The sequence below is a fragment of the Camelus bactrianus genome, chromosome 10 (assembly GCF_048773025.1).
Source record: "Camelus bactrianus isolate YW-2024 breed Bactrian camel chromosome 10, ASM4877302v1, whole genome shotgun sequence".
Lineage (NCBI taxonomy): Eukaryota > Metazoa > Chordata > Mammalia > Artiodactyla > Camelidae > Camelus > Camelus bactrianus.
The window spans coordinates 65,090,541-65,107,346 of NC_133548.1; the positions used below are offsets into that span (position 1 = coordinate 65,090,541).

General features: G+C 42.0%; 1 protein-coding gene and 1 non-coding gene across 3 annotated transcripts in view; both read right to left on the reverse strand.

The window, feature by feature from the left end:
* Positions 1-305: 305 nt before the first annotated feature.
* On the reverse strand, positions 306-410 carry LOC123613825 (U6 spliceosomal RNA). The gene has a single exon (XR_006721267.1). It is a non-coding gene; the product is annotated as a U6 spliceosomal RNA (small nuclear RNA).
* Positions 411-3,043: 2,633 nt separating this feature from the next.
* The window catches only part of MAML2 (mastermind like transcriptional coactivator 2), a 342,067-nt gene continuing 328,304 nt past the window's right edge, over positions 3,044-16,806 (reverse strand). For both annotated transcript variants that reach the window (XM_074372917.1, XM_074372916.1), the window contains 2 exons: positions 12,148-12,259; positions 3,044-6,853 (listed from right to left, as the gene is read on the reverse strand). In XM_074372917.1, the coding sequence (XP_074229018.1) occupies positions 5,838-6,853; positions 12,148-12,259 (1,128 nt within the window). In that variant the 3' untranslated portion in view covers positions 3,044-5,837. The remainder of the gene's footprint in view (positions 6,854-12,147; positions 12,260-16,806) is intronic.

Sequence of the window (16,806 nt, forward strand, 5' to 3'; positions counted from 1 at the left end):
ACCTGAGTAAGTCTGACCCCCTCGGCTCCTCCCCAGCACCTGATGTAATATACCCCCGAGGAAGGGGCAGTTATTCCCCATGTCAAGTGCAGCTGGCACGCATCCTGCGGAACGAGGGGAGTAGTGAACGCTTCTCCTCCCCAGGCCGTTTAACTGAATGCTCGGAGCAGAAAACTCCTCATTCTTCTTGTACAGAAGGATGTAATCTATACGTGCTAGCTTCTCTCCCAACAGAACTCTTTATTACCATCATCCTGTTCTCACTCCACCTGAACACACTGGGAATGGATAAACACCTTTTATTTTTATACATAGAATGCTTCACGAATTTGTCATCCTTTCACAGGGCCAATGCTAATCTTCCCTGTATCGTTCCAATTTATTTTATTTTTTGTATCCATGCTGCTGAAGTGAGCGCTGGATAAGCATTGCTAGTTCATCTTGACCTGCAAGAAAGAGTCTGTCTCACCTAGGTGTGCCGGACTGGGTTGTGGATGCTGTAAGTAGATGAGATTTGGGATTGCCTCCTTATGGGGAGCAGGTGAGTGTGTTTGAGTGGTTAGTGAGGTTTTGAAATCAAAACTGTGGGAAAAACTGTGTGTGTGGAAGTAAAGCAGCCAGAAAATTACAGTTGACATTTGTGTTTTCATTTATCTCTCTTTCTCTCTTCCTCCCTTCACCCCTCTCTCCCTCCCTCCCTCCCTTCCTTCCTCTTTTTGCTTCCTGACAATAGCGATCCGGTTTCCCTTTGGGCAATCACCGCTTTCCCACTTCCAGTCCATGTGGTTTGGCAGTACTAGCATTACCTCTGTCTCCGGGGATAGGCACTTGACTCAGGCCAAGTCAGTCAGAACACGGTACCTCCCTGGCCAAGATGCCGGTCCCGGGATGGGCGCGTGCCCTAATCAGAGCTTGTGAGGTGATTAGTTGGGTATTTTGAAAGGGAAGTGTCCCCTGTTGTTCTTGCTGGGCTTGGCCATATGAGGATAAAGGTCTGGAGCTTCTAGTAACCCTCTTGCCACCATGAACATAGGGCCTGCCCGAGAGTGGAGCTTAGACACGGGGAAGCAAAGGTGAGAGACAGAAAAGAACCAAGTCTTGATGACATGGTTGACCTGCAGGATTCAGCTGGGCCCAAACCCAGAACTACCTCCTTTTCAGTTAATGTCCACCAGATTCCTTTCCTTCTTTCTCCCTTCCTCCTTCTCCCCCTTTTGCTGAAAGAACCCTAAAACAAGCTTCTATGTGCTTTCACAATCTTATACGTTAGTCTTTCTCTCTCTCTTTTACTGAAAGAACTCTAAGTGTTATAAAGACTGTATCTTCATGCTGGAGCTAATGGCGGCTTCCGTTGTGTAAAAAGCAAGCTTAAAATGCTGTTTATGTAGACAAACAAAAGCCTCCTGCCTTTTAAAAAATATTCATTTCTTTGTTAGGGGAGGTAATTAGTTTTATGTATTTTTTAATGGAGGGATTGAACCCAGGACCTCGTGTATGCTAGGCACGCGCTCTACCACTGAGCTACACCCTCCCTCCCAAAAGCCATTCTAATATTATTGCATGCAGGTCAGGGACAAGAGCATTTAGTTTTAGGAATCTAAGGTCAGTACGGTTTCTTAATTCTTGTGGTGCAGTGTTTTAGTTGCATTATTATTGCCAATGAAGTTGATAGTAGGGTATTCTCTGTACCTCATCTACTATAGTAACTTAGGGAGTGTATTTAAAACATGTTATACTGCTGTGCACAACTCACAAGAGTTCATTAACATACACCCAAGGGAGTCTACGACTCAAAGTTTTCCCCTCCCTGGTAGGCAAATATTTTCTTTACAAAATTCTATGATCTCACAAGCAAATCACCATGTAATACCGCCTTCCAGCTTGTAATCTTCAAGACTTGCATTTAGTCAGTGGGCACCTTACAGCTACAGTGCCTTTCTGTTTGTCAGCAGACCAGTTCTGGCTTACTTCTGATGAAATGTCATTTTCCTATGATTTAATTTTAAATGAGAATGGGATGCTTTGCTAAATCAAGTTGACTGACGATCTGAACATTTTCAAAAGGTTGCATGAACAGTGATTTCTTTAAAAATGATGATGATTCGAGTCTTTTTGGTTAAGTTTCCACTTAATTTTGGAAAAAAAAAGTCAATCCCAGAGTTTTAGAGTTGGGAAGAAATGCAGCGCTGTCTCAGCCCCCAGCCCTCTCTGAGTGAGGAAACACAGTCCCAGAGACACAAAATGCAAGTGGCAGATGGAATGTTTAAGAATTTGTAGTGACTTTGGGGTGCAGAGGAGGAAGACACTGAGCTGTTTTCTCTCTTTTGCACTCACTTTTACTCTCATTTCCTCTCAGGTATCCTTCCATGGGTATATCCTAGGATTCACAGGCAATTCTAGATTTACACATTTCTTTCTCTTAATTTGTGTGCCTTTTATTTATTTTTCCTGATGTTAATTTTTTTTATTTGTTTACAACCTTCCAGAATCATTGGACAGGCACTATATAAAATACCAATTTTATTATTGCTCCATTAATAATGCTAATAAGGATGATGTCACACATCTTCTTTGGCAGAGGGCAAAGGGACAACGGAACAACACATGTCAGCAATGGAGCAAGAAAATTGGGTAGAATGGTTCCCCTGGCCTCCTACCAATGCCCATCTTTCTCTCAACCTCCTTGACTCCCAAGGAGGACTGTGTAAATCTGCCCAGGGAGGCTGTGTTTACCTGGCCCCATGTTCACTCAGCCTGGTCTGGCCAAAGGCCACACAGCAGGCCAGGCAAAGACCCACTGAGCCTGAGAATCAGGCAGTGTTTCTCGAGTATTTAGTAGCTGCTGTGCATATGGTGTCCTAATACAAACTTTCTAAGCGAAGCAAAGAACAGTGAAATGAGACAAGTCAGCATTTTACCAGCGTCAGAAGCTTCCTGGAGAAGAAACTTGCCCATCACTGTCAGTAGTTTTCTGAACTTTCTGTGATAGAACCAAAATATGGTTGGTGACTGAAAGCGGGATTTCATACAAGAGAACCACGTCTGAAATTTTTTAAACTATTTTTCTTTAACACAGGAAATGACACACCATACAAAATACTTGTTTTACAAGTTGACATCTTTACAGTTTGGGGTACAGTTACAGTAATGCAAGTAATATTAGTGCATCCACTTAGAGCAGAGTTACCGGTCGCCACTGGGCTTAACACAAAGCCAAGAATGACTTCTTTGCTTCAATTACTGTCTAGTCTTTGAATTAAAAAGGAAAAAAAGAAAAATTACTTCTACCTCCTGTATACTATGTCAGAATGATAAACAATGCTGACAGTTAAGTAGTCTGGTATTTCTATAAAAGGGAGATTGTATTCCAATAGCTTTTACGTTGTAAATCCTGGAGTTTTGGTCACATCTATCAAATCGTCATTATCTCAGCTTTCAGGGAAATTACATCATCTTTGGTAATAGGCTGCCAACAAACAGAAGCTATAGACTCCACCATTTTTTTCCCCCAAAGAATCCTGTATTTTAATGAATAGCTGAATAAATAGACATTAATTATGAAATTCACATTAAGAAAATCCAAACATTCTGATTGCTTGATCTCTTAAATTTGATAGCTACTACGAAACAGACTATGTTAGGGTAAAAATAAGCTGAATCACAGGCATGTAACTGGGAAGTGCTGGCAGATATATACAGTAACATGGAGGAGCCATAAAAGAAAAGTGTTTGTATGTACATAATGTTTTCCTTGCTTTTCTGCATGGAGAAACACTGTTTTATAAAATGGGAAAACACACAGTAGGCCACATGCAACAAGGACCAGTACAATGTGCACAGCAGAATAATCCAACAAGACACAAGAACTATGGGTTTCAAAAAGAATTCGGGAGCAGAAAAAAAAAAAAAAAAGGAAAGAATTGAAACCTGGAATGCTTTCTTATTGAGGTTTCAGAATAGAAATTTGCCTAACAAGCCTCTTGATAGTTTTCAAAAGTTCCCACTTGACCACCTATGGTTTAAGTGTAGAGCTAAAAATAAACCATCCTATTATACAAAACTTTGTATATTAGCATACAAAAGGTAACAATTTACTTTTTGTATAAAATATAACCTTTTGATAGTATATTTATTTCACATATGTATAAATATAACCCAAAGAATATGCTTTAAGGATTTCTACCAAAATATTCTTTACAAAAGTTTACAAAACAAGTCATTTATTTATATTTACAACCTAGCACAGAAACGATTCCAGGCCAGTGATGTTGGTATTGTGTCAAAGGAAGAGTGCTTCTAGACATTTTGAAGATTGGGAGAGGGCTTTGCAGAACTCTCCAAATGTGTTCTTTTTAGAACAGGTATTTAAAGAGTTATTAAATGACTTCAGTTAAATATCATTTGATAATTGAATACGTGAGTGTATGGCTAAGAAGGCTGGCGATAACCTGTGTTCCTCTGGAATGAGGAAAATGATAGTGCTATTTCGCATACATCCCACATCAGCCCACATCTTCCCCATTTTACAGCTGCTCTGTTACATGACTCAACAGGACCTTTTTCTTTGATACAATGCTCAGCCCTGAGGGAGAAAACCTGGATACGATGGGCCCATCTAGCATGTGGCAATGATTCATCACATTGGGGACAGAAGAATGAATAGATGGCAACTAACAGCACATTCTATTCAGTTGTTCTCCCAAATAATGTGTCCAAATAAAGGCAGATTGTTTTTCCTCTCAATGATGCCTTCCCTCAAACCCCATGAAATAGATTTGCACCCGCCGGTACCTGCTGTCCCTGGTCCTGATCTTTTGTTTTCTTCAACCAAAACGTGATACCTTCTCCGTTTTGGTCTCCAAACTTCCTTTTCTTACAAATCAGTCTCTGGTCATCAAAATAAGCAGAGAGGGCTCGATTTCCCACTCAGCTTGGGAGCTAACCCGCAGGCATCATCACAATAAGACCAAGTTATCTGTGGTCAAATACATCTTCTTTAGAGCCTCGCCCAGTGGAGGGTTTTCTTTTTTAAACAGTGAAATCTGATGCAGACAGGTGCGCACTAATATTTCAGTATGATTAGCCACAGGTCATGATTGTAGCCAAGACTCAGAAGCTGGATTCAGAAATTAGTTGTGGAAGCCCAAATGAAGTTGGACAGCTCTGTGTTCTTGTTTCATCACTAGACACAGCATCTCGCTGAAGTGGAGGACGTGTGGGAAAAGTGAAAAAGTGAGGGGGTGAATCTGGGGAAGAAAATCTATCATCCACGGAATGTTCTCTGGGCTCTCCACTTCTCCTTGACTTAGGACACTGTTTGGGTACTCTAAACAAACCTACAGCATTTCGATCTACCCTGGAAGTTTTAGAAAATCTAAATGAAAAACAGAGTAGAGAGATTAAAGCACACTTATGTATCAATTAGAGCAAATGAGGGGATTTGTAGCTTGTGGCTTGGAACTAGTACCTCTGCGTGACGTGGGGGTTAAACCAGCTATGGGTTCTATGACTTCTCCTTCAGGGCGAAGAGGAGCTTGGGAAGCCCATTTTACACAACTAATTACACATCAACATCACAGCTCTGTTTGGGTAAACTGGATACTGTGTCCTGGAGTTTCGACAGGGAAAAGTGACCCCAATGTTTTACGTTCAGGTTTGAGATTTAAAACGAGCATTTGGACCAAAATGCTCGCCGCTACAGTTACTTCCTGCTTTCCCCGTTTCAGCCAAGGTATCATAGGAGTCCAAGTGAAAGTCAACCGTTTGGCCTTCACGGAGTCCTCGTGAAATACTGCCTTTGCATGCTTGGAGTCTGCGAATTGTCTCCCTTTCCTCCTTTAGGAGTTGTTCCCCAAGATTTCATCAAGATTGATGTCTTTCATCCAGTCATCATTACCAGGCTCTGTCTTCAATAAAGAATCAATGAAGTCAGCATCACTGTTTAGGGCTGGGCCCATGTTATCAGTCTGTTGGTTGAGAAAGTCAAAAGCTAAGTCATTGCCATGGTCAGCTCCTTGAAAAGCCCTGGAACTTTGGTTGGGTGAAGGGAAATTGCCGGGCGTCAGGGATGGTGGCTGGCTTATGCCTGTCCTCGACTGACTCAACCCCGTGCCTGACTGGTTCAAATTCGGCAAAATCTGTGTGCTGAGCTGATTGGGTCTGAGATTCAGACTTCTGAGTGGACCCATGGTTTGTCCATTTAATGTCTGGCTCATTTGGCTCATGGGTCTCATTTGCGCCGCTGGCGTTAACTGACTAGGAGGAGCAACCGCTCTCTGGGCAAATTGCTGGCTACCTGCGGTCTGCTGCAGTGACTGGTTTGGGGTGTAGGCTGCAGGCGTAGCCGCGGGGAAGCGGACTCCTGCGGACTTCAGCGCCTCCTGCTGTTTGGTTGTTGCTTCTTGAGAGGCCCAGTTTGGTGCCGTCGTGTTGGATGTGACCATCACGTTCGACGTCCTCTGGGCAGGCCTGCTTGCCATACTGTGGGTTAAGTTTGGTCTTAATTGCTGCGAATTGCCAACGGATCCAGCTCCAAAAGTGGCCACGTTATTATTATTACTGGACCCTAGAGTAGGCGGCCGTGGCATCAGAGGGTTGTTTTGATTTGCTAGCAGTTGGTTTGGGTTTCTCTGTGGGGTCAGCTGACTCATTCCTGAAGTGATGTTGTACGTGCCAGGTTGACTGCAAGGCAGGGTCCCATACATCCCTATGTTCTGAACTGCTGTGGATAAGGATGGCATTCTTGTCCCATGAGAAGTAGACATGAGGCTGGAATTTGGAGTTAAAATGGTGTGTGTTGAAACTGGGTTTGCCAAAGCCTGGTTAGAGTTTAAACTCACTGCCGATGAGCCACCTAAGAACAAGAAGATGATTATATTAGTTCATAACAGCAGGTCAGCTCCTCTTTCATAGCAATTTACAATCGCTTATCAACTCTGAACCTGCCTTTGGGTCTAAGAGCAAATAAAGAGACAGTCATCACAGCACATATATAAAAGGAATAAGACAGCTTTTGGGAAAGGGGGAAGTTATCACCCTAAGTTACTCCTTGGTCAAGAGTTTATATACCATAGAAAGATAGTGAAATAGAATAGTTCTATTTCTTAGGATTTACTTTATTCTGCTTCTGGAAGCATAGAAGGGATGTGATAGTCAATCTTCCATTTGGAATTAGCTTCACTCTGTCCCAAGACTAAAGACTACAACTCTGATTAGCCACTTGTCACGAAACCCATGTTACCGGTTACCCCAGGGTCCAAATTAGAAAGTGCAGAGGGATTCTATACACGGCTACTAGATTAAGAGCCCAAATCTATGGCCTCGGAAATCATGTCCAATTTTCATCTGCATCATCGCCGTTCAAGAAGTTGCCACAAGATACGTAAACTCCCATCTCTTCAAACATCTGAATTCAGTGTAATCCAGGCTCGAGTGCTCGTTTCCATACAGAAAGCACTCTGCTCTGGGAGGAGCCCTCACTATTGTATTGTTGTCCATACACCATGAGCTACTTAAAAAAAATAGTTTTTATTGAAGTATAGTCAGTTTACAATGCTGTGTTAATTTCTAGTTTATAGCATAGTGACTCAGCTATATTCCTTTCCATGTTCTTTTTCATTATAGGCTATTACAAGGTATTGAATACAGTTCCCTGTGCTCTACAGTAGGATCCTGTTCCTTATCTATTTTATATACATGAGCTACTTCTGCCCATGTCATTTCCTTCCCTTGTGATGCCCTTCTTACCTCACCAAGCCCTATCTTTTCTTCAAAGTCTCAGGCCAAGGTCCAAGATCCAAGATCCTTCATTAAGCTTTCCCTGCTGTCCCAGCCTCCTCTCTCAAGCTGCATTTGCTCTTTGAAGTTTTCATTTCGCATTGAGCCTTTGTATTGGGAAATCCAAGGAGCCTCAAAGTGCCTGCCAGTTACACTGATGCCTGTAGATAAGTGACTGAGTGTGGGACCAGTCCATCTTAGGCTGCTGAATAGGGAGGCACCACGTATCAGACCAGTGATGAGCTCACACACTGAAACTGTAATAGGGAAGAACAAATCTGTCTCCATGTTAGATCTGTTCCTTTAGCTCTAACCCTGTGCTGTTTCCTGTGCTGAGTCATGCTGGTTCTGCACCTTTTGTAAAAGAATGTTGTCTGTAGTCTGAAACATCAGGAAAGCCCATTCTCAAGGCTTTGACCTTTGAGGATAAAATACTTTTCCATTCATATAGAGACAAAAAGTTCAAGAATAGAGAATATCATTTGTCTTGGAGGTTTATAGAAACATAGTGACCTGATCTAGATGGACAGCTGCAAGAACAAAGGATTCTGACACCAAGAAGTTTGTAACCAACAACATCCCCTCCCCTTTTTAGTATAAAAGGAGCCTGAATTCTAACTTGGGTAAAATGGTTCTCCAGGATGTTAGTCCCCCGTCTTCTTGGTCTTCTGGCTTTCCAGATAGTCATCATTCCTCACCTCAACACCTTGTCTCTAATTTATTGGCCTATTGTGTGGTGAGCAGTACTCATTTATAAAATCTTTTTGGCTTGGGGAGGTTAAAATCATCAATGGGAAAACACCTTGAGAGGTAAAAATGGAATGCCAGAAAGATATATACAAGTGCCTGTTCCATGATAAGTTCCCGGAGAGAAAGAATTTTTGCCAGTTTTGTTCACTCTCAGAATCTCCAAGTCTGATGGATGGTGCCCAGAAGGTATTCAGTTGATATTGATTGAATGAACGGATGAATGAATAAGTGAATGAGAGATTGAAGCAAAGCAACCTGGATAAAGATACTTTTTTAACGTCCTCTCCCTGCAGAGAGGCAGGGAGGCCCAGAGAAACAGAGACACTGAGAAAGAGAGAACTAGACCCACATACGAAGATGAGAACGGCAGTGTGAGAAGACCACGGCTGCACTTATAGCCCTGGGACAGCCCCCACGTTTGAGGATACCAGCGTGGTGCACAACTTGAAAGACAAGGCCTTGCTATTTGCATTAAAATATATCCCCAGCTAGACTCCACAGCTCTTGAAGGCAGGAGCAATCTCTTATAACTCCTCATCTCCAGACTGAGCCCAGGCCCCGACTGTGTAGGGCAGTAAGTGTTCGATGAAGAGTCAGACAGGAGATACTTGCACAGTGACTCAGTTCACAGACGGCTGATGAGGTGGAGCCCCAGCATCTCGGTATCTGACGGTGTCATGAAGAGGGGATTTACACAATGAAAATGCTATGGGAAAACATTTAGAGGTCTTAAGAACCACTCCCTCTAGGTCCCTCTATAACAATATACCCTATGAAGACTTATGAGGAGAGAGTCTTTTTAAACAACCAGAATAGAGAGAATTCCCATACAGGTCACAAAATGTTAATCACAGTTAATATTTAGAAGCCCCTCGTATGTGGTAGGAATTGTTCCAGGCGCTTCTCACACATCTTTTCTGATTTTACCCTCTGGGCCGGGGGATTATTATTGTGCTGAGGTCAAAGTAAAAAGCGATAAAAAGTTCACGGGGTTTGTTGCTTATTTCATTCTCGGAAGACACGGGAGGTACAGCTCTCTAGAGCAGGGGTTCTTACCCTTTGGGGGTCAGGCTAACAGAGCAGGACCCTGTGGGGCCTTCCCAGGACAGACCCCTCCCCACATCCTCTGCTGCAGCTCCTCTCTGAAGTGCCCAGATAATAGGACCTCATGTATAGTTCCTGAGTTTTTCAGATGCTGAAAACCACCACCGAAGGGAAGAAATTAACTACTTGATGATCAACAGCGCGTGGCCCCCAGACCGTCTGGCCCCTGGGGGTTGATGGTGTTGACCGCCCTGTTACCTCCACATCAGCCAATTAGAGAAATGTGCACGAGCTGATCACATACCCTGAGACGCTCCCCGCCTCATCTGCCCTTTTAATATGCTTTGCTGAAATCCTTCGGGGAGTTTGAGGTTTTCTTGGGCATGCGCCACCCCGTCCTCCTTGCTCGGCCCTGCAATCAACCTTTCACTGCTCCAAACTCCGACATTTCAGTGTCTTTGGCCTCACGGTGCAGCTGGCACCTGAACTGAATTTATATTCGGTAGCATTAGCAGTTGGATGCCAAGGACACCTCTCTTAGGAAGATGCCCATATGTGCTATGGGAGCTAAGTCCCTCCCAAATATCCAACCTCCTGTCTTCCTTAGAAACAGAACCCTGACTTAGCAGCCATGTGCCCAGGTGAAAAAGCACATTTCCCTCTTTCTTGCTGATGGGGGTGGGGTGTTCATAGGAAGAAATTCTGGCTAAAGGTAGATGTTACAAGTGAGTGCTGAAAAAAACCTGCCTTAGAAAGGGAATTTGAATCCTTTGGGAGGCCATTTTACCTTTTCCCTTCTTTCACCTCTCTATCTGGAATACGGTATGAAAGCTGGTGATGTGGTGGCCACAAGGCAACCCTTAAGATGGAAGAAATTACATGCTCAAGAAGGTGGAGCAGAAAGACGAAGCCTGGATCCCTGATAACATGGGAGAACCACCAATCCAGGCTGACTGCTCTCCTTGGGGATCTTTTATATGGATGGGAAAAGAAAAGCTGAAACATTCCCCTTGAATTTTATATAATATTTCAAAGGGCTCTTAGCTTCCCCTAAACCCACCAACAGGCCAACGTATAAGAAGGTATAAGTCACATTCCAAGTAAAACCCATCTTGCCTTTCAGCCTCCTTGAGGACAGACTCAAAAAGAGAATCTTGTTTTTGCCCTGAGGCAAAGTCATCTTAGAGCGTGGAATACACGTATCCCATTCCGACTTTTAGTGGAGACAGGCAATCTGGTGCGTTTGAAAGAGTTTAAACAAATTAGAACAACATATCTATTTCTACACTTAACAGGATCAGAAAATATTTATAAACAGAAATATTCACAGCCCCTTCTTCTTTAGAGAGTATCCGTTATGGCTTCCAGGACAGGTGGACAGAAGAAGGCAACAGGTAAAGCAGACAGAACTTGGGAAACTCGAGGACAAGATTAATTTACATGAGAAGGTGCAGAGAGTTCTGGGCAGAAAAGACCCGAATGGATGCTGACTAGAAGGCAGGGCAGCACAGGCTAGGTTTGAGAGAGGTTCTTTTGGAGTTCACAGTGTGGGAGGAGAGAGATTTTAAGGCCACCTGTGTTGTCTTGAGGGCTCTATCAACTCACAGACATAGAAAACAAACTACGGTTACCAAAGGGGAAAGGGTAGGGGAGGGATCAGTTAGGAGTTTGGATAAATTAGGATAAATACATATTACTGTATATAAAATAGATAAATAACAAGGATCTGCTGTATAGCACAGGGAACTATATTCAATTTCTTGAAATAACATATAATGGAAAATAATCTGAAAAAAATAGGTTGAGGTATGTATATGTCGCTTTGCTGTACACCTGAAACTAACATAAATCAACTACACTTCAATAGAAAACAAAATTAAAAAAAAATACACAGAAAAGGAAAGGAAAAAAGAATCCTCATATGTGGTATTCTCCCATAACCACAGAAACAATAAAAGTTTTTGAATTTTACTTTGTTTATTTTCCAAATTTTAAATTTTTTGAGAAATAATATTGGAAAATTCTGAAATTTAAAAAAGCTTAATTAAAAAAAAAGAAGTTTTGCTTTGTATTTTAAATGCAAGTCACCTTGGTAATTTTTGAGAGACTTCATAAAGACTTAATTTGCTTTTCAATTGTTTGCGGGCAGTAGGGCTATTTGTCTTAGGGACATGAGCTCAAAGGTGAAGATAGAAAGACTGGGCTTCATGCGAATTACAAATGTGACTAACAGGGAGAAATGTCTGCTTACCTTACACTATCTGGATCAAGATACGCTGTTGGGAGGAGCACGGTTGAACCTAGCAGTTAGAAAATATTTACCCTTTTTTTTGACTCAGGTGGTGTGGTGAGCAGTGAAATATGTGATTGAGGAACAAGAATAAGCAAGAGAAACTGCTGAGTGGACTGAAAAATATTCAAGTTGGGTCTTGATCTGAACGTTAAACAGGAGCTGGAGAAGGATTCTAAGAAAGATGTTACAGTTAAGTAAGAGATGGGAAAGGAGGAAATACTAAACACTGAACAGTTTGCATCCTTCCGCAGTTAGGGTTTTTATCAGTTTTTAAGAACACTTACCAGAATACTGAGCAGTGGGCTGCACACTGCCTACGTTTCTTCTTTGGTCTTTATAATCTGGGGGTGGCCTTGTCAAATGTCTGTTTATCTGATCTTGCGGAGCAATTTTCTCCTTGAAAACACAAAAGAAAACATATTAAATCGCATTGTTACTTTCTCTCTCATAAAAAAAAACCATATAGATTGTTATTCAGAAAAGCAAGAATGTAAGAACAATTCTGCAGTCACAGTTGCAAATCACGGACCCTACTTTGTAGTTTTTATGTACGAATTGCAGCCATAGTGGCGAATTATGGAACTTATTTATTTAATTATTTGATTAAAAAAATTTTGTTCTTTATTGAAGTGTAGTCCATTTATACTGTTAGTTTCCGGTGTACAGCAAAGTGATTCAGTTATACACACATACATACATATATATATATATATTTCAGATTCTTTTCCATTATATGTTATTACAAGATATTCAATATAGTTCCCTGTGCTATACAGTAGGTCCTCATTGTTTATCCATTTTATATACAGTAACGTGTTTCTGTTAACCCCAAACTCCTGATTCATCCCTCCCCCATTCCTTTCCCCTTTGGTAACCATAGTTTGTTTTCTATGTATGGATCTTATTTAGAGACAAATCTTTTCCATTCAGTTTCCTGCATGGAAGTGTAATTTCTACCTCTCCTTAACATTGAACATGTGCTTTGGGTCTAGTAAATACTCTCATTTTCTTTCTGTTCCAATGAGCTTTCAATGAGGATGAAATTTCTGTGGTTCCTGGGTTGGGTGTCGCTATTTTACTTCGTAGCACACCTGATATACTATGGTACCTACATGTAATTCTAGTCCCATTGAGTGTGGGAGGCACAGGAGAGGGTTGCCAGATACAGTGCAGGGCACTCTGGCATTCTGTGTTTTTATTTGCTAAATCTGGGAACCTTATACAGGAGGAGGTGCAGGCACTATATGCATATTAGCTCATTTTCCTCCATCATAAACAACCATGGAAGGAAGGTGTGATTATCCCCACTTAACAGATGAGGCAATGGAGGCTAAGCAACTTGTCGAAGATCACACAGTGGTAGCACAAAAACCAAATCCTGAGTTAACAGCTCAGGCTTTCCCACCACACAGCACAAGGGCCTCTCGCTGCTCCGTCTTTCAGCACCCCATCCTCAGAGCCCAGAGATTCCCCAGACTCCTTTCTTTTCTTCCTTCTGGAATGGGCCCCCTTTCGATCTTTAGAGGAGGTGAGCGTAGGGGCTCACAGAGGACCTGGGGGCATCCTTTTTAAATTGCCAACGCCCTCAGCCAAAGAGCATCAGGAACACACCTGTTGGGGTTATCCCTTGCTGCAGGAAGGGAGACCGTACATTCTGGGGACCAGAGGGTGTCTCAGCTGGGGCGTGTTAGAAAGAACCTATTATAGGATTTGGGCTTTGCTTGGGTGATTTAAGGAGAGTCTAACGAAGCCGGGATTTGTTCTAGGTTGTAAGCTGTCAGAAAGTGAGGTTGATTCTATGGCTAAGTAGAGAAATATTTGTCACTCATTCAGCACAAGAGGGGAATTTTTGGTGTTTTGTGGGTTACACAGTGACCTTGTTTATATCTATTTTTAGATGAAATTATGAAGTGGCCTTCTTTTGTCTCATTTTAACATGCTCTCAGAGCAACCCTGTCTGAGGTTGGTGTCCTGTAAAATGTTTATGTCCAACAGAACAAAACAGCTTGGGAGGGGTGAGGTGGGTGTAGCTCCGCGGTAGGGTGCACGCTTAGCTTGCGTTAGGTCCTGGGTTCAATCCCCAGTACCTCCATCAAAAAAAACAAAAACAAAAACAAAAACAAACAAAAAAAACAGCCTGGCTGTGGGTGCCCTATCAGTTCTGGACATCAAGGGATGTTTTTTCTTTCTCAGTAGCGATCAGGGAGTTTTTTATAAATGCTTCACTGCAACTTTATATGTGCCCCAAAGCAAGCCCCCTTTTCAATGATAAAAACAATTGACATAGGTACACAGAGAACAATATAATTATAGAAAAGTCAATAAATAGAAAAGAAAACCTTGTAACAGATAGATGGGAAAATTAGATGGAAGCCACATGTGGGCTGCCTAACTTAGAACCCACTTAAACCATGTATTTCTCAGTTTTCCATCAAATTGCAATCCTTCGAAGTAGAATAAATCTACTACAGAGGGAAAAAAAATGATCTTAAAACAACAACAAACCAAATTCAAATTCTTGTTTCTAAGGGAAAAGACTTGAAAGACTCAGGGATTTGGGGGCATCAAGTAATTGATATAAAACACGATTTTGATGAGCTAAGTGTAAATGAATCAGAAGCATATGGATTACATTTCTTTTAAATCTGGGTTTACAAATTAAGGGAAAAAGTGGTTGGTGAAAGTCTTTCTGGTTTTGCCCAAACCCTAAATGTTTAAGAAACAGCTCGAGATGTTCCATGAACCCAAATGTGGCAATGTTCAACCATTCCTACTTATAAACGATTGTGCAAGCTGACAGTTTTGATTTTTATGCCAAGTGTGGGCTTTCTGAAATCTTCTCTTTGTCAAAAGCATCAATCATTTTTTCTTATGTATTTAAGAGTTTCTACTGTCTCTAAGAAAACAGAATTCATGAGTGTGTGCGCGCGTATGTGTGTGTGATAATCAGACCCTTGGTTCCCCATTTAAAGACTAGATTTTGAATCTGGATTTATTTTTACATATATTCAACCTAATCTAATTGACTTTTTATTCTCCTGAGGGGCAAATTAGGTTGTTCAAAGGGTTAACATATACATCTCTGGAAACTTGAGTTTCTGAAAGTCCTTGTTCACAAGTGAGTTAGCGTTAACGGCCTTGCATATGGACCATTATAGAAATACCCTGTTGTCACTTGTGCTGAAGAACAGCAGAGACCAGACTCTGACACCAAATGGAGGCCACAGCATTTGCAAGACAATGACTTTCCCATTCTATGCACGTGTAAATTCACGGGCCCTCCCTGAGCTTACGTCTATGTGACATGAAATTTAACTTATCAACTCATGTCTCATGATAACCAAATATCTTGGACCCAAAAAGCTAATACAGAAATAATCTTCTGTTGCCCATATCTGCCCTGCTTCAGTTTCGCCATCTTGAAAGGTGAGATGCGGGTAATTCTAGGACCTCCCTCACACTCCCGCTGTAAGGACCAATCCTTTAATTCTGTCAAAGCTCAGCATGGTGCCTGGCACATAGTAGGTGCACAAAACGTGTTGGAAATTATGATGCCCATTGTAACAAGCACTACTTATCCCTCCTCTTTGTGTTTCTTGGTGGGAGAAGAATAGGGAGTAAGGATAACACACTTTCATGAGAAAATGTCTCAGTTTAGGAGCCTCGCTGGCCTTGCCAACTGACTGCAAATGACTACAAAGCATGTGCCAATGTAAAGTGGCATCAAAGACTGTTTCTTCCTGGATATGCTAAAAAGCGCAGGCACCCTCAGTGGCAGCCAAACAAAAAGAAATGTGAATGGTTTATAAAAAGTCACAAAAACAGCAGCCTCATTCTCATTCATCTCTCACAGCTTGTGCCCCTGCCCTTTGCACCTGTCCCAGTGGTGACTCATCCTGGGCTCCACGGGAGTCAGGGCAGTGCCAGGACAGGACCCTCACGGAACATTTCCTTGCCTTCTAAAGAGAGCTGAAAACCCAGAAATTCAACCTCTTCCTGCTCTAAGTCAACAAGTTAGTGGTATTGATGGGAATGATGATAGAGGACCCAGTAAGCCAAACATAGATTGTGTGTTTTTCTCTTCTACTGCCCTTGTCTCTAAGCTACTTAGTTTACAAAGATCAAAAAAAAAGGGAAAGAGTGGGTGGGCAGAATGAAATTTTCAAAGCTATGATTTATGGTAGAAATTAGACCACTTAGTAATCTCACCAGTGGTTCCCCTGCAGCTTACACCTTAGGGCAGCACTCAAGGTCACCTGTAAATTTCTCTCTCACTCTTCCTTACTCAAGGTCAAATACATTTATTTCTCACTCTTTCTTCTCACATGCCCTGGACTCCAAACTTAATGCCATTGGTCATTCCTTAAGAAACATAAATGATTGTTACGTTGTGATTTATACTCTTGGTTATGCATTCAACATAATACAATCTCAAACGAACCAACAAATACACACCTAGGTTGTACCTTTTGGTCTCTGCTCCACCCTCCACCTGGAATGGTGGACCACTCTAGCCATCAGAACCCTACGTCCTTCAAAGTCAAAGTCAAATTTTCTCTCTGCTGGGAGACAATCTACAATCTGTCTGGGCTGGATTTTACCTTTCCCTCCATTACGTTTTCCCTCACTATGTTTATATCTTTATTAAAACCCAAATCTGAATTTAGTACTTCCTTCTTGAAAATGCTTTTAAGTCCTCTCCATTGCTTTTGACAAGGTAAATTCTGATTTATTAAGTATTATCTCCTGGTCGCTGATTGCTGGCCTCCTGGACTTTCGCTTCCATATCCTCATGCACATCCTATGCCTTGGCAACCGTAGGATGTAGGAGACTTCATTGTCCCTGAGTCTTTGAACATGCTGGTCCTTCTGTCTGGACCCTCCCCTGTTGTTCCCTCCATCTCCTTCTCCACCTTCAGATCTTCAGTAGATATAACTTCCTC